At 44.1% G+C, this 24,665-nt stretch overlaps 1 protein-coding gene across 1 annotated transcript in view; it reads right to left on the bottom strand.

Annotated features, from left to right (window-relative positions):
• Positions 1–23,572, bottom strand: part of NME8 (NME/NM23 family member 8) — an 843,103-nt gene extending 819,531 nt beyond the window's left edge. Inside the window, exons 1-2 of the mRNA XM_086967295.1 lie at positions 23,529–23,572; positions 23,381–23,438 (exon numbers count right to left, since the gene is read on the bottom strand). Coding sequence (XP_086823421.1) covers positions 23,381–23,438; positions 23,529–23,561 — 91 coding nt within the window. The 5' untranslated portion in view covers positions 23,562–23,572. The remainder of the gene's footprint in view (positions 1–23,380; positions 23,439–23,528) is intronic.
• Between the last annotated feature and the right edge of the window lie 1,093 nt (positions 23,573–24,665).

Genomic DNA, 24,665 nt, shown 5'->3' with positions numbered 1-24,665 from the left:
ATTAATAGGAATAGTGAATTTTATAATCCCTCCAGAACCTCTCCACATTTCCCAACATTTCCCTTCTTATGCACTTGGGTTTGTCTTCAAAATTTGACCCCTGTATTGATGGATTTATCTACCAAATGTCTGCTTCAAGAATTGTGAGACAAAAAACAGCTTTGCGATGAAACCTGTTTTATGATTTTGAAGAAGCTGGTTTGCCACCGGTTTTAAGAGATATTAGTAAGCTGCACATCTGAATGATGTGCAGTAATTATTGGCTCCTCTAAGGTGTTAGGGAAAATAGTTTGTTACCTTTCCAACCATATCTATCTGCTAGATATTTCATTAAGTTCAATTCTCCAACATATAAAAAAACAATATGATCATGCAACCCTTGGCACAAATCTGAATTGATATTTAAATGTATTCAAATATCCAGAAAATCTCAAAATGTCAATTGACTCTGAGCTACAAACCTCATTGAACACATAGTATTGAACACTTTATTTAGCTTATTAGAAGTCCTAGATGAACACAATACAATGGAATTACATGAAAAAACATTTAAATACAGTACAGTATTCTCGTTTGGAGCAACACTTCATTTTCACTCTCTGACTGATTTCAACAGAGGGCGTACAAGAAGTCAACTAAGTCCTAAGATTAAGCTTGAACCCTTGGTTGGAGCTCAGTTGTGTACTGTACCAACACTTCTTCAGGACATGATTTTGAATATTTAATCTATACTTACAAAGAAAAGTTATATATATTGGATGTGTACTAAGTAGATATGATTAAATGGGTAGGGGGGACTTCATTTGAAACTCCTGTACAGCAGGCAAATTGATGACTGTGTCAGTATTTTTATGGTATTTGTTGTACTAAAGATTATGATTATTTTATCACCAATATTAGATGGTATGAGGATTTTTTGTGTGTTTAGTTGAGAGTTTTTGGTGCATATGTGGCCCGTTGTTCTTTTTTTTCTTTCTATTCACTGTTTTTTTCAAATGTTGTGCAGGTGAGATCTGGCCAGCTAGTTGTGCAGGGATGTTTGGAGGGAGGCACAGTCTTTATGGAGAGTCCCTGTAGAAGCTGTAAAAGTATAAGTCTCAGCTTTTAGTTGATGCACAATGCCTCTGATTTCAATTTAAGCCATTGAAGGTGGAGGAGTGTGGTCTCTGATATTCTTAATGTCTACATTCACAGTAGCAGCTCACTTTTAAAGACCATTAAAATAGCACTTAATGTACTGATTGTGTTGTCTTTGAAATAAGAATATCATATGTAAGTTAAAACTGGGTTACAATTTTGTGAGGTTGTGTAGGTCTGTTCACTTGATCATTTTAGATCTGCAAAGGCTATAAATTAAAATAGATTTATTGCAATTTGTTTATATTCGGAGAAGTAGCACTTACATTTGTTTTACACGTTTACACTTTGCAAATTTATTTTTAAGTTTTGGTTAATTATATTTTACTTTTCTTATAATGGTTGAGCAATTCTGCTTTCGTTTCTTTGGTAGTAATTTGAATTGCAAAGATATTCAGATAAAATACCTGTAATTGGAATATAATAGGGGTGCCTGTGTTGTTTTGAGGACTTTTCTGTCCTTAAAACAACCTCATGTGGTATTTTACATTTTTTGCACAAAATGTAGATATTGTTGTTGACAATATTTGCAATCACTATATATTTGCAATCAATATTGTGGCGTGCAACTGCTTGAATCTTTTCCCTTAAAGTAAATAGAATTGTGACTGTCAGACCTAATGATAACCCCATCGAAAGATTTGAACTCAACCTCTGATTCTGTGAAACGAGGAGCAGTGGTAATAATGTGGAACCCTGAGGCACAAGTCTTCAAACTGAGAGGCGCGCCCCCCTGGGGGGCGTGTATGGGTTCCCAGGGGGGGCGCAAAGGCCTCAGCAAGCACATGCAAATGAAGACGCCTGGAAGTGCGGCGATGTTTACTTGCTGCATTTCCAGCCTATCTTCATTTACTCCAAGGTCCTCAGAGTGCCGAGGGGCCAGCCAGAGGTCAGTGGGTGTGCTGCTGGGGGCTCGACTGGGCAGTGTCTGGAGTCTTATTAAGACTCAAGCACGAGGCTTCATTTTTTGTTTTTTCCCAGTACCCCCTGGGCGCCGACTCTGCCTTTTCCTTACATTTATATTTTAAATTTACTGCTGTTGTGTGAAAATGCATTTCATAAAAAGGAATATAAAAAAGGGTTGACAATAGAAAAAATTCCAGCCATGTATGTTTAAGGAGCCTGCAAAGACCTTGCTTTGACACTAAATAGGGTCTTGAATAAAAAAAGTATGTATTCATTTTTAATGCGACTTTCTGTCTGTTCCTTTTATATTCAGTCATGAATCATTCAGGCAGCCCTAAAACACATTTAAAAGTGCTTTATATTTGCTTTTTAAAGTACGCACAGATAAGTGCGGAAAATAGGGCTTTAGGTGACTGTTTTTTTTTTGTACTATCTGAAAAATCAAAATAATGAGCTGGCAACCCTAATCATAAGACTGGAAATGTGTTGCAGGATCAGCACATTATGTATTTCCTTACCCTCAATTCCCTGATGAATTCCATAATAGCAATAGGTTAACTTATATCTGAAACCCTACGCCAATAACATGCTGATTAACTTCGTGTCTGGGAATTCACCATGCATTCAGACAACTCACTCCTCATTCTCACCCTTCACTTTCATGCTCACCCTGCACTCACAGCGCAAAGTTATGGTTTTTCCTCATTTGCCAATTAATCCGTCGTCTGCTGCATAATTTGCAGATTAAAAATGCAGCAACACATGTTACATCACAGTGGAAAGCCCTTTCTAAAGGTTGACGGGTCACCTTTTTGTTGCTTTTTGCTATATGTAGATGTTAATATGGTACTTATGAGGGGAAATATAGGCCAGGACAATGTTAACAAGTGTAAAAATAGCAAAATAGGGCAGTAATGCTATCACAAAGTATGCAGCATGATTCGCCTTTGCTTGCTGCAGAATTTGGTCAACCATGCTGCATAATTTGGCCTTCTCCTGCTGCATAATTCCAATGGCCCTGTTTATAGTGCTATGAGGTCCCAGCCTGTGGCAGAAAGCAGTGTGAATATGTAAGTCTTTATTTTAAAACAGTATTTACATACTCTAAGCTAGGCTGCTACAAAATGATGCAGTGATTGAGATAAAACAAGTTCTTACAAAATATACTTTTTAGTAATAAGTAATCAAACTGTATCTAATGCAGACATTTTTGTAAATGTCTCCACTATTCCAGATAACTCCTTTACTTTTCATCTTATTAAGAATATATCCTTGCCACCATAAAGCATTAAGCAGATCCACTAGAATTATTCAGCAGAAGAGGGCAACATAATGCAGCAGGTTTGACTAAATTATGCAGCGGGAAAAGGTAAAGTATGCTGCACAATGCGCCACATTTTGTGGTTAGCATTACTTCATTACTCAGTCATTTTAACTCATGGTAACACTGTCCGGGGAAATATTTCACCTCATTAGTACCAGTTTAACACCCAAATACAGCACTAAGCAACTACAAGATTACCAGTCAATCTTTGAAAAGGGCCTTCCACTGCTCCGGAACAATTTGTCATGCTTTAAGTAACTTTTGTTCTGTTTGAGCTCCAATAAAGTTTTTTTTGTTGAAATCTGCAGATTATGTAGCAAATGCAGTAAACTGATAATTATGTGGAAACACTGCTGCTGCAGAAACTCATAATTCCAGTGGCCCTGGTTTTAAGTGACTCAATCAATAAATGGCTGGTAAGAAGTATGGTTTCTTTTTTAACTTTCGGCACTAACACCACACACTTAGATTACAGGCAGAGGCATCTCAATATTAACCATTATGGGGCAGTTTTTTGTGTGAAAGCTGAATCCATGGGGTGGCAGGTAGAAAGCCGGCAGGGTTGCATTCAGATGCAGAGCCCTAATCCTCTTGATCCTTGGGGCCTCACAGTAATGGTCTAGGAGACAGAGGAAAGGAGTGAGATTCATAGACATTGTCAAAGAGGAGGCCTAGAATAGGGAGCACTGTATGCAGACTCATTTTTAAGTATACAAATGGCCAGAGACCGCTTCTTCATAGAGATACCCCAAAGAAGGGGACAATATAAGTGTTTTTGTCTTTTTTTTAAAAGGGACACTTATTAGTGAAGCTGGTACTGCTGCCAAGTGTGTAAGTGGCCACTGCTGGTTATCATAAAGGAGCAGATGCAGAAGGATTGGGGCCCTGGATGTGGGGAGCCCACTGCATCACAATTATGACTGTCTAACTTTAACAAAAGGGGCATCAGAGCTTATTGTCCTTTCAAGTATTAGGACAGAGGTGATGATCCATCATAGTGGGGAAGAAGTAAAAGAGGCAGAGGAGATAGCCTGCTACTCATGACTGCAGTTATCATTAGTGCAGCAGGTATAGTTGCATTGGGGTCAAACAGTGTGATGGGCTCGCAACACCCCAATTATGGGAAGCAGTTTGCTTAGGATATCTGTTTTTGTTTGATGCATTTGCTGTTTTATAAGTCTCAAATTTGGTGCGGTTCATAAGCTATAGAAAAAGTATTCCTGAAATCATCTCATAAGCCCCACTCCCTGCACGCAGCCATGTCCCTCCTGCTCCCCCAATCCTTTCCATAAAGTTTTGGAGGTGGGCCCGACCTCAAAACATTTTGCTTATGGGGGCTCAGCGTAAAAAAGTTTGAAGACCTCTTCCCTAAGGAGTGCCATTTTAGTGTCTGACGTTATAACTTGGACAGTCTTGTCTATCAGAAAGCAAGCCAGGTGGTGCAGCTTACCGCTTAAGTCTCAGTGAGCATGGGGTAGCGATACTCTGATTCCATCTCTGGGAATGAAAGGCTTGTGATCCCTGCAGAGTGTCAGAACCATGTGGAGTGCGACTTCATGTGTGTGTAGAATGGACTACATGACTGTACCCCGACAACAAACTAAATTTCCCAGCAGCCATGAACCCCAAGTAGTTTGAATATGTGGCAGCCATTTTGTCTTTCTATGTATAATTTCCCTCATAGTTCACTTCTTCCTTGCTAGGCGATCCTGACACAATGTTACTGTTGCCAAGACCCTTGTCGGCTGATCTAGGATTTCTTTGCAAAAGAACAGTTGCTACCACTTGAGTGGTTGAAGGGCATTGGTAATACATTGATCAATTTCACCTAAAGACTGTAGTATTATCACGATACTGATGAGGCTATCCTGTGATGGAATATGTTTCATAAGTCACAACTATGCTGTACATGATCTGTATATATGATAAAGTGTAAGGTAAGCAGAGTTCCAAAATTTGTATAACATTTTCTAAGTTAGAATCATAGAATATTAATGTTCGCTAATTAATTAGGCCAAAACTATAACTCATCTTCCACAGGAGTGTATAGTACTGGAGCTAAAGACAGTAAACCTACATATACCGTGAAGTGCTGGTGAATATATTTTTATGTTACTCAACTTTTACATATTTAGTTTCAAGAATAACAAGCTCCACATGAATTGGTTACACAGAGGCATAGTTAAGAAATATCCATTCACTGTTACAGTTAAATGTGGGAGTGTTATGGAAAATTACTAAGGATATATTATTTGCTTTTAGAAACCTATTATGTCTTGCACATATCAGTGCCCAGCAGAAGTGATGAGTCAGAGCGATCGACAACAGTCTTTCGGTTTTCTCTTTAGACATAATCCCCTTTCTCCTTTTCTACTGCTGGATGTTGAGGACAGAGTTAGTGCTCTCTGACATTGTGCACGTTTCCCAAACAGGGCCTTGTGGTAAAGTGGCATATCCATGATTTGGCTTTGGACTTCTGGATCGAAGGTGGTACTTCATTGGCACATTTGTTATCGGATGGCTACTCCCACCAATTGTCTGTAGCCTCTGTTTGGGATATCCATAGCAGAATGAATGACCTGAGTCAGTTTTTATCTCCCCCTCTCTAAGGATGATCTCAGCTTCAGTTGCTTTATCTTCTGGTATCAAAACAAGATATGGTGAAATATTATGCAACATTGTTGATTATAGCATCCTTGTATGGATAGAGTGTTAGCTTGCTGTGTTGACAATGCTGAGTTCACCTTCTTGCCAAATATATCAAATACTTCCTGGATCCTCTTTTTGGCATCTGTTGAAAAAGTTGAATGTAGTTTTGGATGATTAATGACACAATATTTTGCATTATCTAGTTCCTCATAGTTGTTGACTCTGGGACTGGAGGTTTTATTGTGGCCTCCAATCACACAGGTATTGCCTTTCCTTCCAGATAAGATCTATGACAGGAATGGTTTTAACTGTCTGCCTTAGCTGTTCCTTGGGATAGTATATCAAGCATTGTTTCTTTTTGGCTGTCAGAGCGTAATTAAAGCATTTTAAGCTCCTCCTCAAAGGCAGTGGAGAGATCTTTAAAAGTTTTAAGCCATGTGGAAGTACTATGGCATTGTGGTCCAGGAAGGGGTGGCTGGAGATGATGTCTTCTGGCATTCAGTTGAAATGAAACAATCATGCTGTTCCATGTGTTGTTTTTCCCTTTCCACTTGTCTTCTTCCTCCTACTTGCCATTGCAACCTGCGGATATACTGCTGCAAAGGTGTGGGTTGTGGTGGTGGGTTAGGTGGCAGCTGAAAACTTTAAATCTTAAAATGCCATGAGAAGATCAGCCAGGAACTATATCGTAGGAGGTTCTTGAAGTTGCAGCCTACGCTTAACTGCCTTAAATACTCTTTATTCCACTGCTGCAGCTTCTTTTTGTCATGATGGTAGGCCCCTTCCTGGTGATGAACATGAATCCCTCAGTTTCATATATTCCTTCTACTTTTTTATTCTTGCTCCTTTTCTTCTTTTGCATGTATGTAGAAGGGCTGAAGGTATTCTGGGCCACATTGGAGGATTGTCTTCTTTTTCCACCTCTGCGCCCAAAGGCTGAATGGGAAACTCAGGAGTTACCATTGAGAGAGAGATCAACTTTGTCACTTCTTTAGAAGCCATTCAAACTGTTGGGGTTACCGTGACTTCCATGTTTACTTTTGTTAGTGACGTTAGCAAAGGGGCCATTGATGAAATAGGCGTTGATGGGATCACAGCTGTTACTGAAAAAAGAGTCACTGATGAGGTCAGAGCATGCCCAGCATGAGGGCCAACATGCCAGCAGTAGATGAAAGTGTTGGAGAGAGTGCCTTCAACTCTCCCAACAATTACGTAGGAGTCACTACTGGTGAGCATCAGTGGTGTCTTTGCCATCTTTTGCTTAGTGGTGATTGAGAATAGTGACATTGATCACAATTTTAGTAGGAGATTTGCTGCATGCTCTAAGGTGGTAGGTTTAGTGTGCAAAGTGAATTTTGTGACTGAGAAGAAGGTTGACAGGAAGAAGCCAAATCCTCTGAAGGGTTTGCTTCAGCAAGCACCTCTGACTTTAGAATATTCAGTTAGAAAATGTTGAATACTTCTAATTTTCTGCATTTTGTAGGATGCTCAGGAAGTAATTAGCCTCACACAAAGATCCCTGGAAGAGTATGCATCCTTAAGGGGAGCCTTGCTATGGGCAAATAAAAGTTTTCTCTCTTTATGTATGAACGTTTGGTGAGGAAGGTTTGACACATCTTATAGTCCTTTGAAGTTTGACATGGGTGTAGACAGTAAAGCAAGCGTTTCCCTAAGTGATCATGTTCTTGAATTTTCTTCAGGCCACAGATGGGAAAGGATTTGGAGATCTATTTTTTACCTTTTGCTGGTTCACTTAAAATGAAGAAGGCGTTATGTACTTTCAAGCAAAAACTTTAGAAACAACCCGTGAAGAAGTTACTAAACTGAAATTAGGTTTAGAGGTGGAATCCTCCCAAAAAAAGAGAAATATACACTACAGTCACAAGTCTGCAACAAAGCTGGCACATCCTAAAAACATTTTTGTGGGTTGCACTAACAAATCAAACGTATATGCTTAGCACATGAATACCTGCATATACATTAAAGAAGGCCAACCACTCCATACAGTCAAGGTTCTCTGATGTTAAATTTACCCTAGCTTCTCCCTTAAAGCTAGAATAGGTACCAGGACATTCTCCATTTTGGAATCAACACTAATAAATTAGCTCTTTTTGTAGCTTAGACTTGAAGATTTGTATGCCAAGTTCAATATACTACTGAAAACCTTCCTCAATTTCCAAAAGAGGAGGTTTGTTCTTTATGATGATAATAATGTTCAATGCCTTGAGAGTGTTTTACATAAATATGTGATGCAAACTTACGTAATAAAAAAGGAATTTCAAAAAAGGAATGCATGGAGAAGCAGAAATTGAAAATGACTGCACTCACTGAGCTCCAAATTCAATGTATTTGAAAATCAATTTGAGGAACTTTCTCAAAACTAGATGTAAGCATGAGGGCGTGTCTAAGATGGCAGCCTGTGTGGGGGTGTTTTGTTGAGCTCTTCACCGGGCCCAACCAAATACTGCTGAAACCCAGCCCTGGTGCTCAGTGTCCCCACACAAAATATTGTGGCTCACCCATGGGGTTGAATAGGGGGCACCTGTCCAGTCAGTGATTAGAGGCCGGCGGTTTAGCAAGGTGGCATGAGGATTGTACGCGAGGCATGGCCTGGGATACAGTGATTGCAGCACTGAATGCGGACTTTCCCTATAGACCACATGTGCTTGGAGGGATTTGGCCAGAGAGCCTGGAGAGAGGTGGCTGTGGGGGCAGTGTCCGTCCCCGGCCGAGTAATCTGGGGCCCCATTGAATGCGGGCCTGTGATTATGGCATGAGGCTGTGAGGGAACGGCTATGGCATGTGGTGAGTGAGCTGGCCTCACTGCATAATTGGAGCCTCCAGGGGGCAAGGACGATGGGATGCCCCATGCCTGCGATCTGACCTGGAGCTAGTTGTGAATGTGCGCCACCGTGGAGATCGACTCCTCCCAAGGTGGAAGGGCCTGTGGATGGCATCAATGAGGGGAAGAAGCCGACACCCTGATTCCTGGAGTAGCCAGCGATTGCCAAGTGGTACAGGCCCCAAGCCCACTGCCACTGCAGTGGACTGGAGTACACAGGTGGACCTGGAGATGAAGGTGAGGCCATTACCAGGTTCTTGCTTGACCTTTGGGTGGAGCTGTTTCTGCCCGTGCTGCAGTTTGGCTCCCCCCATCTTGTACTTGGTTGGCACTGTCTGTTTCGTCCCTACCTGCAGGATATTGTTGAACTACCTACTTTTGGAGGCCATCTGGCCATCCGCATGGCCACAGATGCCCCCTGATTAATGAGTCTAGAGCTGCCTGAGGTGCTTGCGCATATTTGACCTGTACCCCGTAACCTTGCCCTGAACTGTACCTGGTGAGTAAACCTTACCCCATTGAGAGGTTTTTTGAGGGTGGATGGGCCTGGCGGGGTGAGGTGGGGGACTTTCCCCTTGTTTCTTACCCCAAGATGGTGAAACCCAAGGGTGGCAGGCTGCTGTTCTTGGACTCTGTGCCTGGACTGGTGTCTCGACGAAGATCCCTCAAGGGTCAGGGATCATGATTCAATGGGAGGCCACGTTGGGGCAGCATTTGGAGCAGTTTTCAACATTTTGCAGGCTATCCAAGACACTAAAACCACCTTGGAGGTAAAAATAGACTAAGGTATGCTGAAGGTGTAGCTACTGTGGTTGGACCAGTAGCAATTATCCCGGGTGGATGACAAAGAGTCTTTTCGCACTGCAATGTGCCCCTCTCTGCAAGAGGTCCAATCACAAGCGCTGCTACTACAGGCCAATGTTAAATGCTTGCAGCTGTAAGAGGAGGCAGATGTAGGGCTGGGGCTGCCGGAGATGGCTAAGGGGCCCTATGTGGAACAATGCTTGATAACAACGATTCCGGTGAGGAGTGTTCCTAAATTCTTCTCCATTGAGAAGGTTCATCGGACCCTGGGACAGCCCACTACTGGGTACAGCCCACGGCCTGGGATTGCCCATTTACCTAATTACAAGGACAGAGACATAATGCTACAGGCCTTTTGGTGCAAGGGTCCTGCTTGGGAGGCAGCGGTAGTAACAGCCTACCCAGGCTGTACGGCGAAGGTCCAATGCCCCTGCAGCTTGTACATCGGGAGTCAAGCAGCAAGTAGGCCTGATGGGCCTTACATACACACTGCTCCTCCCGACACAAGTGTGGGGATGCGACCCATTTCTTTCAGAAGCCTGAGGAAGTGAGAGCTTGGATCCTTGAGAGGGGTAGACTTGAGTTGCATGATAGTGCTCTGCATGTCAGCTGTTAGGAGGTGCAGGGGGCGAAGGAATGATGCAACCGCCGATCCAGACTTTGCCCAATGAGCGAGCAGGCAGCCCACATTAGAGCAGAGGTGGATGGATGTATCCTTTCATAGTCAGAACTCCTTTGCTGTCCTGCGGTGTGAGCGGGAGTCCGCGGTTGAGTCTGGTTCTACTGGCTGGGGTGTTGGCGGAGGTGGCCTTAATTCCCGGTTTGGCGGATTACATTTCCTGAGAAACACTGATATAACACTGCACGTAGGTGGAGCAGATAAGGGGGATGCCCATGCTATTAGGCCAGTGCTCTACCAGCAGAGCCAAATGTCGAGGGCACGGTTAACACACTTGAGGAAGGGGCAGAATGGAGTGTACTGTGACAGAGCCACTGCACGTTTCCACTTGTTTCTGACTTGGACATGTTCATAATGTTAGGGGGTCTGTGGCCAACCAACACAGCCAGGTGCACAGGTACCACATAGGCTCCTCGCTCGTCACCGCAATCCTGAGCTATTCTGCTTGCACTTACTGTCAGAATCGAACGGATTGTAGATCAGAGTGAGAGTGGATTCCATGGCAAGCCCTTCGGCTGCTGTTTTATCCAGGGGGAGAAGCGGAGACCCAGCGGAGCAGTGGAAAGACCAGAATGGCCAGAGTAAAAAGAAAATGGCCACCGCAGCCTAGACATAAGGCAGCTGTACTCCGCAAGCACTGCCTGGAGCTGCTTTGGAGTCTGAGGCCATAAGTGGCTGCTGAAGGCCCACAGAAGGCCCACAGAGACTCACTCCCAATTCAAAGATCACTGAGCAATGCCGGTGGCCCTGATTGGCTCAGCAGCTGGGGATGGGTGGTGGTCTGCCGTGTGGATAGCGGCGTCCCAGTGGGGTACACTTGGCTCTATGTGGTGCACATTGGCTTGTGGGCGTCGCATGCTCCTTCCCCAATATGTGATTTGGGGTTCAGCTTGTTTCCCCTCTAGCAGAAGATACATTCCCAGCACTGTGCATAACTCTTGGTGAACTAATTCCTGACCTTAAGATGGCTGCCTCACTTCGGAATATAAGCTCTGGTTCGATTGGTGGCTAAAGGGCTACGTGGAGAAGCTTGTTGAAGATTGCTCCTGGTGCTCAGTGAGTTCTTTGCACTTCTGTAGGGCTCCATAGATCTTGCCTGAATGTAGGAGAATGTCCTGGACCAATTCTTACAACATTGGGAACTCTCTCAGCCACCAACACAATATCCATCCCTTTTGCAGGCATGAAGGAAAGATTGTTCTATTGAAATAATTGACCCGGGCCGGTGGAAGGAGTCTGAGGTGAGCGCCCTGAGAAGAGTTACTCAGATGATCACTTTGTGCCTGCTGTGAGAACTTGTTGCCTGGGGAACAGTGATATACCACTAGTGGTGTTGCATTGCACTGGCCCCAAGTGCCTATGCCACTGAGTAAGGTTTAGGCGAACAGAGTTTTGAACTACTTCACTCCGACAGAGCCCAGAATAGGGGAGTGAAGGACAATATCCGCTGACTAGAGACGATCTTCTGTGTTGCTACAATAATTTAAGAAAGAGTTAGGTGAAGACATCAAAATGGATCTCAATGCCTATTTTGCATGTTTCAAAAAAGAGATTAACTCCCGCATGGCCTCCCTCCAGTCTGATGTGGCCTCAGTGGGTGCCCTGCAAGCAAAAATTCAAGATTTTGAGCAGTGACTGGAGTGGGTGAAAGAAGAAACGACCATTTTGAAGGCACAGTTGCACTCTACCCTCCTTAAATGTGAAGATTTGGAGATCATGCTCATCTAAATAATATCATACTGTGTGGCTTGTAGGAGGACAGTAAGGGTCCAGACCTGGAGGTCTTCATGGTGGGCATTTTCTCGAATCTGCTGGGAAATTACCCCACAGAGGTCCAACTGGAACTTGTTCACAGAGTGGATCTTTGGCTTTCAGTGGGGGGCAGGTACCCAGAGATATTGTGGCAAAATAGAACTCTTTCAAGACACACAGAACTGGTCCTTCAGAAAGCCAGGACAAGTGACACTATTGAATTCCAGGATGCCACACGCTCAGGATGTGGCACAGGCCAGACTTACCCGTTGTCTGCGGTTTCACCCCCTCACATCAGCCCTGAAATCTCAATAGATCAGATACACGTGGAACTATTGCTTTGGTATAGCCTTTGAGTATGATAATAAGCCATGCCACTTTACTGATTTGACTGAAGTGGCTAGTCTTCTCAGCCTCGAGATCCCAGCATTGTCAAGCCAGACTTAGTGACCTCTTGAGGAGGGGAAGATGCCCCGGGAACAGCATCTACATCGGACCTGGCATACACAGAAGAAGATGAGCAAATCCTCAAAATGATGATATGGAAGAAAACCCCTCCCTCTTATGGGATGAGAGACCTTTATCACTGGAAACTGAGACACTTACTATGGGCTCATCCACTGGCCAGTGCCGTAGAACTCCCCTCTTTGCTTCTGCTGATTCATAGACTGCAACTGAGAGTATATAGATGATGTTGTTGACAAGTTGAGGGGCAGGTCAGCTCTATCCGCTGTCTACCATCAGACCTTTTTCCCTCTAGCAGCGGAGGCTATACTTAATCTACAATCACCACACTTTTGAAAAAACTTTAATCTTTTACTATCATTATGTTTAGTTCTTATTGTTTTGGTGCTGTTTCCATGGTTTGCATGCTGGAGGGTCAGATCTGGTGGGGCAAGGCGGGACGTCGATTGGAGGCGGGTGTAAGGGAAGCAGAGTTGGCGTCAGTAGAGTGCCACTTCAAGTAGGGAGGGGTCTTGAGAGAAATGAGTCCAACGAATTTTCATTTATGGCTTTCGCCTCCTTGACTTGTAACATTCAGGGCTTAAACTCCTCTAATAATAAAAAATGCACTTGGAAATAACTTGGAGATCCTCATTTTGACCTGGTTGCATTGCAGGAGACGCATCTAAGGAAGGTTGATGATCCCTGCTTAAACTCAAACTATACCCCCTTTATTTATTAATTTTCCACCACAACCAAACATAACTGAGTAGCCTCACTGCTTTGCTCCTCTGCCCACTTCCAGGTACAAGTCACCAAGGCCAATATAGAGGAAAGGTTCCTGATGGTAAATGTTTCCCTAAGAGGCTGGGCATGCCCGGTGGCTACGATATAAGGCCCATTGCTGGACAATCCAAGTGTATCCTCTCATTTCTTTCTGTTTTGGATGGGATTGCTACAGGAGGCATAATAGTAATTGGGGAGTTTAATCGGATTTGGGAACCCTCACTAGACATGACCTACCCTCACAGGTCACTCACTGGGATCTTTACGAGAAATGCTAAATTAGCACCCTACTTCTCAGGGCTGCTTGGTATATGGAGGGCCTTGAACCCTACTACACATGACTATACCTTTTCTCCCATTCCCACAGGACATACTCCAGAATAGATAAAACTTTCCTTAGCCAACCATTATGCCACATCCTCCTAATGGCAAAGCTGCACCCAATTGTAATATCAGACCATTCTCCCATAGAAACGATTTTCAATTGGCCCCCGCAACAGCGTGACTATCGTAGAAAGTATTTTCCCAACATTCTCAGCCGTGACTGGCTTTTGAGAGATGAACTCGGAAAAACAATACAGGATTTTTTTCAGATGAACAATCCCAAGAAGAACTGATAACTGACTACATGGGATGCATTCAAACTGGTCACACACGGCAAATCTATCTTGCCTGCTACTACGCTACATTGGCAAAGGAGAGGTAAGAGTTGGAGGAGGAGCTCTCATGTGCCAAGATGTCACATAAATTTCCTCCCTTTCTTCTCCTACAGAGGAACGTAGTGACATTAAAGGGGAAACTGCACGCAATCTATACTAACAGGGCAGAGAAGACCCTTCTTCACCTCAAAGCATTCAGCTGTGAGCGCGATAATAAACCTAGCTCCCTGCTGGCGAAATAACTACAGGCTAAACAAGAGAAAGAGTATGTTGGGCAGATCAAGGTCAATACAGGAGACAGTCATCACAGTGAGGAGGAGAAGGAATTACTATAGTAAACTGTATTCCACTCACTTACTAGATACAAGTGCACAGCTTCAATACTTGGAGTCAGTGGACATACCGTGGGTCCCTCCTTACACTAATGAAACACTTAATTGCCCCATTGACAGAGAATTGCAAAAGGCAATAGACTCTCTGAAAACTCCGAAATGTCCTGTCCCCAATGGTCTTAATGTGCAGTTCTTCAGAACTTTTAGCATAGACCGAGTTCCGTACTTGACGGACTTCTTCAGTTTTACAGCCTCCTCCCAGCAAATGTCTCCCTCAATGAGTGAAGCACTGATTACGATCATTCCAAAACTGGGGAAAAATTCCCAACTGTGCTCCTCGTATACTCCTATCGTGCTACTTAACTTACACACAAAAATGTATTCTATGATTCTAGACAACAGACTGTAAGAGATATTACCTGACCTGATCCACCCTGACCAATTGGGGCTCATCAAGGTTCTCCAGACCCATGACAATTTACACAGGGTTATCCACTTCATGGAAAAGGTGCGTAAGAAACAAATCCCATTGGTCATGTTGTCACTTGATGCCGAGAAGGATTTTGACTGCGAAGACTGGTCCTTTTTAATGCATATGCTGTGCTTGTTTGGGTTTGGGGACCACTTTCTGAAAATGGTACAGGCTAATTACGAGAGACCCAGATCCTGGGTGCTAGTCAATGGCCTGATCTCTAATCCCTTCAACTTGTCAAGGGGGACTAGGCAGGCATGTCCCCTATCCCCTGTGCTTTTTGCCCTTTGTGTAGAACCTTTGGCCATCCCAGGATTCCATATTGGGCCAGAGGAACACAAAATATCTTTATTGGCTGAGCTTTGACCCATAACCTCCCAACGCACCCCACACACCTCTCATCTGGCTTTACAATTAGAGCTCCATAACTTTGAACTTTTGGCAGAGTTAAAGGTCAGTCTTTTGACATCCTTTCTTCTTAACCTGTCTACCCTACTGAATGAACTAGATGAAATAATGCAGACCTAACCATTCCAACAGGCCAAAAAGGAAATAACTAACCTAGGTATTATTATTAAGCCATATCAGGCAAACTTATACAAAGGAAACTTTCTTCCTCTGCTATGAGAACTTAAGCTAGATCTCAAACTGTGGGCAATGGTCTACCTTATCTGGATGTGCTGTATTATTGTGATTAAAATGAAAGTACTTCTCTGCGTCTTGTACCTGTTCAATGGTCTTCCCATAGAAGTAATTATGGAATTTTTCTCTGAACTGCGCACAGTGATCACGCAGTTCATCTGGCAGGGACATAGAGGTAGACTCTCTTACAGTCTTTTAACACGCTTGAGATGCGCCTGGGGCCTCGCCATACCACACTTCCAGGTTTACTAAGGAGCAGCCCAACTTACAGAGTTGTTCTGAGTGGTCCCTCAGGGCTTCAGATAAGCTTTGTCTCCATATGTACAGAGGTGTGGTGGACTGCACGATATAGGACCTTCTATGGAAACCCAGACCAGACCACCCAAGAAATGCTTACCTAAGTACTCCGACAGCCACTACACTTAAAGTCTGGGCTACGGTCCTAAAATCCCATGACCTAACAACATTCCCAGCCCTGCATACACCCATCCAACACAATCCTTTTTGTCCTCCTGCACTCTCTGCTGGCTAGCTTGGCAGATGGCAGGGTGGGTGCTGCTTAACCATCTCTGACCTGTTCCATGGGCATGATGTTCTGACCTTTGAAAGTTGCTGTCAGACACTCAGTACCATCAGACGAGAAATCTCAGCTTTTCTTTCAGGAATCTTTGAGACAAGAATAGAGATTTCAACAGCGGAAATAATATTGGGGGCAGACATGGATACTCGACCCGATAAAATGAAGGGACTTCTGTTTGTCTCAATGGCAGTACTTAGAATCTGTCTGGCATCGGTCTGGCTAGACCCACATCCTCCAACATTTCAGCAATGGAGGGCACGATTGCTAGCAACATATAGCCTGGAAATAGCTATTTACAGTCAGAAGGGTATGAATAAGAAAAAGAAAGGACTAGAAATATGGTACCCTCTGGCACACTGGATAGAATTCCCCGATTAGTAATGTCTTTAATTACTCTAACAGAAATTTTATTGTCTTCTCGAAACCGTATTTCCTTTTGATTACCACATCGAATGTATATATATATATATCTCACTAGCAGCCCGTCCCGAGGTTGTCCGGGTATGAATTGCTGCCGGCCAGTAGTATATTGTTTTGTAGGATTTCGTTTTGATAGCATTTCTTATCTGTGACAGGCCTGTGAAATGCTCCGATTCACAGTGCACTGCTGATGCACTTAAGAGTGCGCATTCAGTAGTGTGTGAACTCGAGTTTCCCTACTTTATTTTTCCTCGCAATATCTCGCGCAAACTCGACAACATGGCATGAGCACAATTTACATTACAGAAGAACACATTCATTTGTGGTAGGCACGGGGAGACAACGCGATTTCCCTGGAATCACAGGATGTTGAGCTGATGCAGAGATTTGAACGTAGCTCCCCAGCTCTAAAGTTCGCAATTCTAGAACTTGTGGCGGGAGATGTGTCTAAAAGTGTATGTCGGTGCTGGCCATCAACGAGAGAGACCTGTGCATTTTTCAAATGGGTGGTGAAAAAATATGAGTATGTTGCTGGAGATGTGGGCCGCCGTGCCACCAATGTACTTACCAGGGGAGGGTAAACACCCATTATTCCGCAACTGTATTTCCGCATACCATCACTCCGCATACTTTCATTACGAAAGTACCATGACTTCGCAATGCCATTATAACGCATGGCATTACATTTTATATGCTTTTACCACGCATACATTTACAACGAAATTCGTTGTAAATGCATGAATGGTAAAAGCATGTTTTTTTAAATGTTTGGATAAGGTAAGTATGGGTATAGGGGTATATGTTTTGGGGTACTGAGGTATATGTTTTGGCGTGTTTGGGTATTTTAAGGGTTCAGATATAGTTTTGGGTTATGGGGTACAGGGGAAGTTTTAGGGTTTAGGGATAGGTATGGGTTTTGGGGTACAGGGGTATTCTTAGGGTTCAGGGCTAGGTTTGAGTTTTGGGGTATAGGTGTATTTTTAGGGTTCAGGGGTAGGTTTGGGTTTTGAGATACAGAAGTATTTTAAGGGTTCAGGGCTAGGTTTGGGTTTTGGGGTACTGGGGTATTTTTAGGGTTTAGGGCTAGGTTTGGGTTTTGGGGTAAAGGGGTATTTTAGGGTTCAGGGGTAGGTATTGGTTTTGGGGTACAGGGTTATTTTTAGGGTTCAGGGCTAGGTTTGGGTTTTGGGGTACAGGAGTATTTTTAGGGTCCAGGGGTAGATTTGGGTTTTGGGGCACAGGGGTATTTTAAGAGTTCAGGGGTAGGTTTGGATTTTGGGGTACAGGGGTATTTTAGGGTTCAGGGGTAGGTTTGGGTTTTGGGGTATAGTGGTATTTTTAGGGTTCAGGGCTCGGTTTGGGGTACAGGGGTATTTTTAGGGTTCAGGGGTAGGTTTGGGTTTTGAGGTACAGTGGTATTTATAGGGTTCAGGGCTAGATTTGGGTTTTGGGTTACAGGGGTATTTTTAGGCTTTAGGGATGGGTTTGGGTTTTGGGGTACAGGGTATATTTATAGGGTTAAAATGAGTTAGTGTTTACGGGTGTTTTGGTATTTTAAGGAGCAAGGGTGGGTTATGATTATGGGGTGCAGCGGTATTTAAAGGGAGCAGGGTGGGATTAGCACACAATATGAGACATGGCATGAAGGGCGGAAGGTACCACACGCCCCCAGAGTTTGTCACGCCACCAGCACACGCCCACAGAACAACGCAGACACGCCCACAAGGGACTACTTTGCTGGCACGGTTCTTTTACCTTTTAAATGTATATGGTGGGCGTCTGCATAGCCTATGTCCTTCTGCTGCAACTGCCCTTTCCAACGCTGTATTGGGTGTTGTGATTGGTGCTGTGGTTCCTGAGATCACCCGCCTCAAAGGTTTGGACTCTCTCTTTATTATATTAGTATGGATTTCAGATTTCCTGTATGGGGGTGGGGTGGGGGGCGGCGGGGGCGTTCCGATCATCATTAATGTAAAAAAAAATTCAATAAAGAACTGTTAAAAAGAAAATGAAAGTTGCTGTTGTAATTTCAATTTCCTGCTATCCGAGAGATTTCATTACATTCAACTGAAACACTGGGTGATGCAGCCACAGATTAGACTAGTGGTTACCAGGGACCTCTTCCCTGTCAAGCAATTTTTTCGAAGTGGTGGAGCATCCAGAGGTTGTATAGTCTTTTTTGTACTCCCTGTTGCGCTCTGTCTGGCCCCTGCCTGCCCCCGATATTGTGTCCTTTTGGGGATCCACACTGGATATCACCATGTAAGAGAAACAATGGGCAACACTTTATAGAGATATCACTAGGTATACTCACTCAATGGGCCTGAGGGAAGCGCATTGTGCGATTTTATACAATTAGTTCCCATATACCGAGAAACTACATACAATATTCCCTGCTGCCATTAATTGGTGTTGGCGAGGCTGTGGGATATGGGACGTTTTTGCCATACCTGGTGGGATTGCCTCTCCATCCAACCTTTTTGGAAGTAGATTCTTTCGCAGTTAGGGAGATCTTCGACTATCCAATATTTCAGAGCCCAGAACAAATCCTGCTAGACTTACGAGACCCTGCTTTGATACTTCAAACAATGGGTGATCGCTCCATTCTGTGACTCTGTCTGGGGGCAGCCAAGATGGCCCTGGCCGCAGCCTGGAAGAGGCTGGGGCCTCCTATTCTCTCTCAATGGTATGTTAGCTGTGACAGGCCCTAGCTTTGAAGCTTATGACAGATATCCGCATGACAGATATTTTAGACGATACACGGAAGAGCTCTGAGTATATATGGAACCCCTTAGTAAAACATCTATCGGAGGGGCTTCGACTGTTCACCTGCCAGCCCCGAATGAGAGAACGCCACCTTTTCTAGATTTAGCCAGACCGTGTTCACCTACTCCTACCTGAAATACAACAAGGAACTCTGTGGATGTGAGTCTCCTTGTGCGAAGGCGTCTTGTGCCCCAACCTCTCCCCCCTACACGTGTAAGGCATTCTCCATCTGCAGCTTACGGACATGCAGGTTCTGGTACAATGGTTTTATCCACTTGGATAACTTCTTATGATTATGTTTTTTGTTTTTTCCTTTTAAGGGTACTGGGCAATCAATATATGATTGGAAAGGTGATGAATTGTAATGAGTTCAAATCCCTGTATATTCACGCCAATCTATGCCAGGCTTTCTGTATTGAGAATACTGGAACTCCCAGGAACTTGTGGATATAGTTGACCTAACATATAGATTGGTGTCTTATAAGGCGTTGTTACCCTTGCAAAATTTCAATAAAAACATTTTGACAAATAATATTAAGGGATGTATGCCTGTTGGATTACTGTTTCTTTGTTGCAGGTAGTTTATGCTGTAGGCATCCAGCTTTGAGATGGGGGTGGGAGTTTGTTTTAAAGGGAATGTTTACAAGATGGAGTCCACCAGATGTGGAGTAATGCATATTGTGTTTCACAGGGCGCATGAAGGTTCATGGGGTAGTTGGGCGGGGTGGGTAGGGGGATCAGTTGGACACCTATACTTCAACAAGATAGGTGAGGCTGCTAAGGTACTGACCCCATCTTATCTTCTTGTGACCTGGAATGTCAGAGGAATGGCCACACCCAGAAAAAGGTAAGCTGTACACTCTTACCTTGCACATGATTGCATCCAACTTGCGCTTTCAAAGGAAACACACTTGGGGACTGAGGTGCTGCCACAAGTGCAGGTGCGCTGGAGGGAGAATGCTTACGGCCCTGCTAAATCACCTTTTTCATGGGGGTGATGATCTGGATTGCCCCTGGGATCCCCTTTACGTTGCATGCCCAGGGAATAGACCATGAGGATCGCTACGTGGTACTGGGGAGGCTGCTGGATGGGGACTGCTTTTCTCTAGTGGTGCTCTGTGCCCCCAATGTACAGCAAACTGATTCCTGACTAGATTATCCCCAACTGTGTTGCTGCATTCCCAGGTAGTGTGTGGTGGGCAGGGGGTTACAATTGTGTTCCAGATGTGGGACTGGATTGCTCTGCTCTTCCTGTGGAAGGGATGGCATGGCGCCAGGTGTTGCACCACTTTTGGAGGGGGATGGATGACATGTGGTTGCATGATGTGTGGAGGCTGCAACATCCAGCGCCACGGAATATGCATTTTACTCCCTGGTGTAAAACTTATACACATGACTAGACCTTTTCCTTTGCAGTGAAGCGATATGTGGTGCACAGTGACCACTGACTACTTGGTGCGCACGGTCTCCGGTCATTGCCCATTACTGTTGACAGTGCACTGGGGCTGAGAGTGGGTATTGATCCCCAATTGGCAGCTGGATTTTGAGGCCCTCTTGGACCGCCCCCCCCACACACACACACATTTCGAGACACTATATCATCGAGTCTTACACAATATTTTGAACAGAACACGGCATCCGCTGCGTCTTGTGCATCAGAATGGGAGGCTCATAAAATGGTCATTTGGTGCCGGGGTATTGCTAGGACATCGGGGTGAGAGGGCCCTGGTGAAGGGAATTGTTGGACACAGAGAGGGAGCTGCAAGACTTTGAGAGGGAGACCCTACTATGTGTAGATTGAGAGCAGCTATTCTGGGAGCTTTGACAGAAACATCAGGCGGTCATGGCCTGACTATAAGGAACACATTGCCAGCTTGCAGGGTGAGTGGAACTGGGCGGCAAAGACGAAAGCAAGGCTATGTCAAGGGGAGACACCACGTTACGCAATAGGGACTATTTGCACTGCGGGCGTGAGCCGTTCCCAAGCTGACGTAAACATTTAATTCAGGACGTACTACAGCACCCTGTACACAGCAAAGGGCACGGCTACCATGGATCGGATATAGGACTTCTTGCTGGAGATCCCCCTTCTGTCTCGATACCAGCTCACACACGCTGAGCTGGAGCAGCCCCTACTGGCGGAGGAAAGGGAGGACATCTTAGAGAAGGCACTCGATAAAACACCGGGGAAGGAGTGCTTCTAGATAGACTGTTACATGTCGTTCAGCATGACACTAACTTCATATCTACGGAAATTGTGTGAGGAGGCAACGGAAGTGAGAATGCTTCCATTCGCCCTCAGGGAGGCCTTGATTGCGGTATTTTCTAAGCTTGTGAGACATCCGCAGGATCTGCGTTCACATCACCCACTTTCGCTATTAACCTCAATGATAAGATATTGGGAAAGCTCTTGGCAAACAGGTTGCTGCCAGTAGCGGTCAAGCTGGTCCACCCTGACCAGACGTGTTTATTCCAGAATGTAACACCTTTATTAACATCCACCGGCTGCTCAACCTGAAGAGGTCACACGAGGGGGATCCTGTGTATAGGTTAGCGGTGTCCTTAGATATAGAGAATGCTTTTGACACACTTTGCTAATGTTATCTGTTTAATGTGTTGCAGCCCTTGGGGATTGGTTCAGGCTTTTTGCGATGAGTGCAAACCCTGTACTGCAATCCAACAACACGTGTTAAAACAAGCACGTTTAAATCAGAACGTATGAACATACGTCGAGCACTAGACCAGGGTGTCTGCTATCAATGCTCATTTTCGCATCTGCCATGGAGCTTTTGGCAGCTTGGCTCTGCATTTAGGCTGAGATGTGGGGAGTACGGGGATCAGATGACTAGCACATTGTGCTGATGTACGCAGACAACTTTCTGATTTACTTTAGGATGCCGGCATTTCCTTGAGATCACTCAAGTCGATGCTGGACAGATTTGGGACTTGCCAGGCTGGCGCATGCATTGTGCCAAATCCTGTTAGTTCCTCCTACTACAGGTGGAGGAAAATAAACACAAAAAAGTGATGCCCACACCACTGGAGTGGCATTTTGATTTTCTTGAATACCTGAGGGTGAAATCTATCATTTCAATGAGGGCTTGATGACTGGAAATCCGGGCTGAGCTGTTGCGTCCACTTGTGGCTCCCTTCCCTTCTGGCTCTCACTACCTCATATTTCAAGGGCCGAGTAGCAATTGCACAAATGCTGATTTTATCGTGCTTGTTGTGCCTGTTCTCTGCATTGCCTCTGATTGTACAAGAGCCTTTCTTCAGGGGTATTAAAGGGTTGTTTTCAGGTTTGCCTGGCGGGTGACTACTTGCAACAGACCTACCTTACACTGCAGGGCATCCATTAGATATTCTCAGGCACTCCGATGGAGCGCTTTTGTTGTCTCACGCAACCCACTGGCTTTTACCACATGGTTTGGGCTTGCTATGTCCTCTGGGAGGCATGGGGGAAGTGATGGAGACACCCTCTGAGCTAGTGTAGTAAGTGGAGCCTCTCAACCCTGAATACTGTCTATTTGGATTAAGGCCCAGGGTAATAGGCACGCCAGCAGGTTTGTTGCGCTGGTCCTTGTGCTCTTTATGAGACAGATAGCGATGTCATGGAATGCCAGCTTAGCACCCGGGGTGAGGCAATGACTGCAGGAGCAGGTGGAATGGGCTACGGTGGAAGTGGATGCCCTGGGCGGGCTCCACCCCTTGGGCGGTGGGGGTACTGATTGAACCACGTGGCAATTGTATACCCTGAAAAACACAAGAGAAGAATGATGACAAGGGGAGAAATATTTACACCATTTTGGTTGACTTCTGATATTACTGATGTTCTGTGATTCTACACATTATGATTTTTTTTTTGATGTCATGGGACGCCTGTAGCCCGTCCCCATCGGCAAACAGTGCCTTTGCCTGATTCTTTTGAGTAAGGGCGCTAATGATGTTGTTGTGTCTGTGATAGTCGATAGGTGTTGAGTTGGGGAGTTGGGTGCTACCCGGCTATAACTTATGCACTGTCTGAAAAACTCCAGCCTTGTGTATTATGGGGCAGCGTGCGCTTCCCCCAAGAGTTGTTTATTGTGTTATAATGCTGTAATCTACAAATAAAGAGATTTAAACTCACAAAAAACTACATGTAAGCATAAGGCTCAGTTATATGGGAGAAAATATGAATACTCCATACCAGTAACACCCTCAGACTGCAACATGTTATTCCACTCTTCATCGGTACTTATAACAGTCTGAAAATAAAAACACATATTTTTGAAAATTCACAATTTTTTATGGTTCTAGTCATAGCTATATTATACGTTGTTAAGGTTCATACAGACCTGAAGCTGTATTTCTTTTTTCTTCAATGCCATATTTTATTCCTATCATCGGAAACAAGCACAGATGTTATATTCTGAACCAACAATACCATAGTTATCTTTATTAAACCAATGAGCATTCACTATCTTAGGCTATGAATGAGGCTGGAATACTATTTCAAAGAGAAATATACATATATATATATATATATATATATATATATATATATATATATATATATATATATATATATATATATATATATTCACTGAAAAAACCATAGGTTATAGACCATATATAGTTAGGGATTAGCATTTAAAAAACCTTAATTTACTCGCACAAAACCATTGAAATATGCATATATAGTTAGTTGCACTAACTATATATCGCGCACCCGCAAACCACTGCTGATGATGTCACATATTACATCATTCATGACATGGTCAGTGACATCACTGATGACATCTCAAATGACATCACTGATGACATCACTGATGACAATATCCAGTGACTGTATGTTTCTGTAAAGTAAAAATAAGTCTAACATATTGAAGAATGAGTGGATGTATAAGTGTCTGGATGAAGGATTTAGTAGGTGCATGACTGACTGTATGAGAGAGTGATTAAATGTGTCTCACTGAGTGCATGGGTTAGTGACTAAACTGTCTTAATTTGTGCATCATTATGTCTGTTGTTCTGTAAACTGCTGCAAGTGTTGATCAGTAGCTATATGATTAACTATATGGGTTATTGATTGGTTGCCCAAGTATTTGTATGGGAGAGTGAGTGTGTGTGTGTGGGTGTGTTGGAAATGGGGGTTGCCCAAGTCTCAAAGGGGGTAGCATGGCATCAAGCGGGCAGGCCAAACTTGGAGGACATGTGAAGCACTCACGCAGTACACACAGACGACCCACCAATCACACTACAAAAGAGTCAAGACACCACCTTTGGTTGGAAAAAGATTAAGTTTAGTTATGTCTCCAACCTGCAAGGTAAAAAGAAATAAAATAGTGATAGTCACAACATGGCGCCAACTGGCACCCAAGCCAAGTATTTCAGTGGGGGGATTATTTACATGGGATAAAAAGGGTTGAGTCCAAAGTCCATGCTGTAATAAAAAGGAGGGGTTAAAATTGTCATTAGATCTGGAGCCCAAT

Source organism: Lissotriton vulgaris, chromosome 4_1 (genome assembly GCF_964263255.1).
Source record: "Lissotriton vulgaris chromosome 4_1, aLisVul1.2, whole genome shotgun sequence".
NCBI lineage: Eukaryota > Metazoa > Chordata > Amphibia > Caudata > Salamandridae > Lissotriton > Lissotriton vulgaris.
Note: the sequence above shows the minus strand (reverse complement) of the source record. Positions and strands in the feature narration are given on the sequence as shown.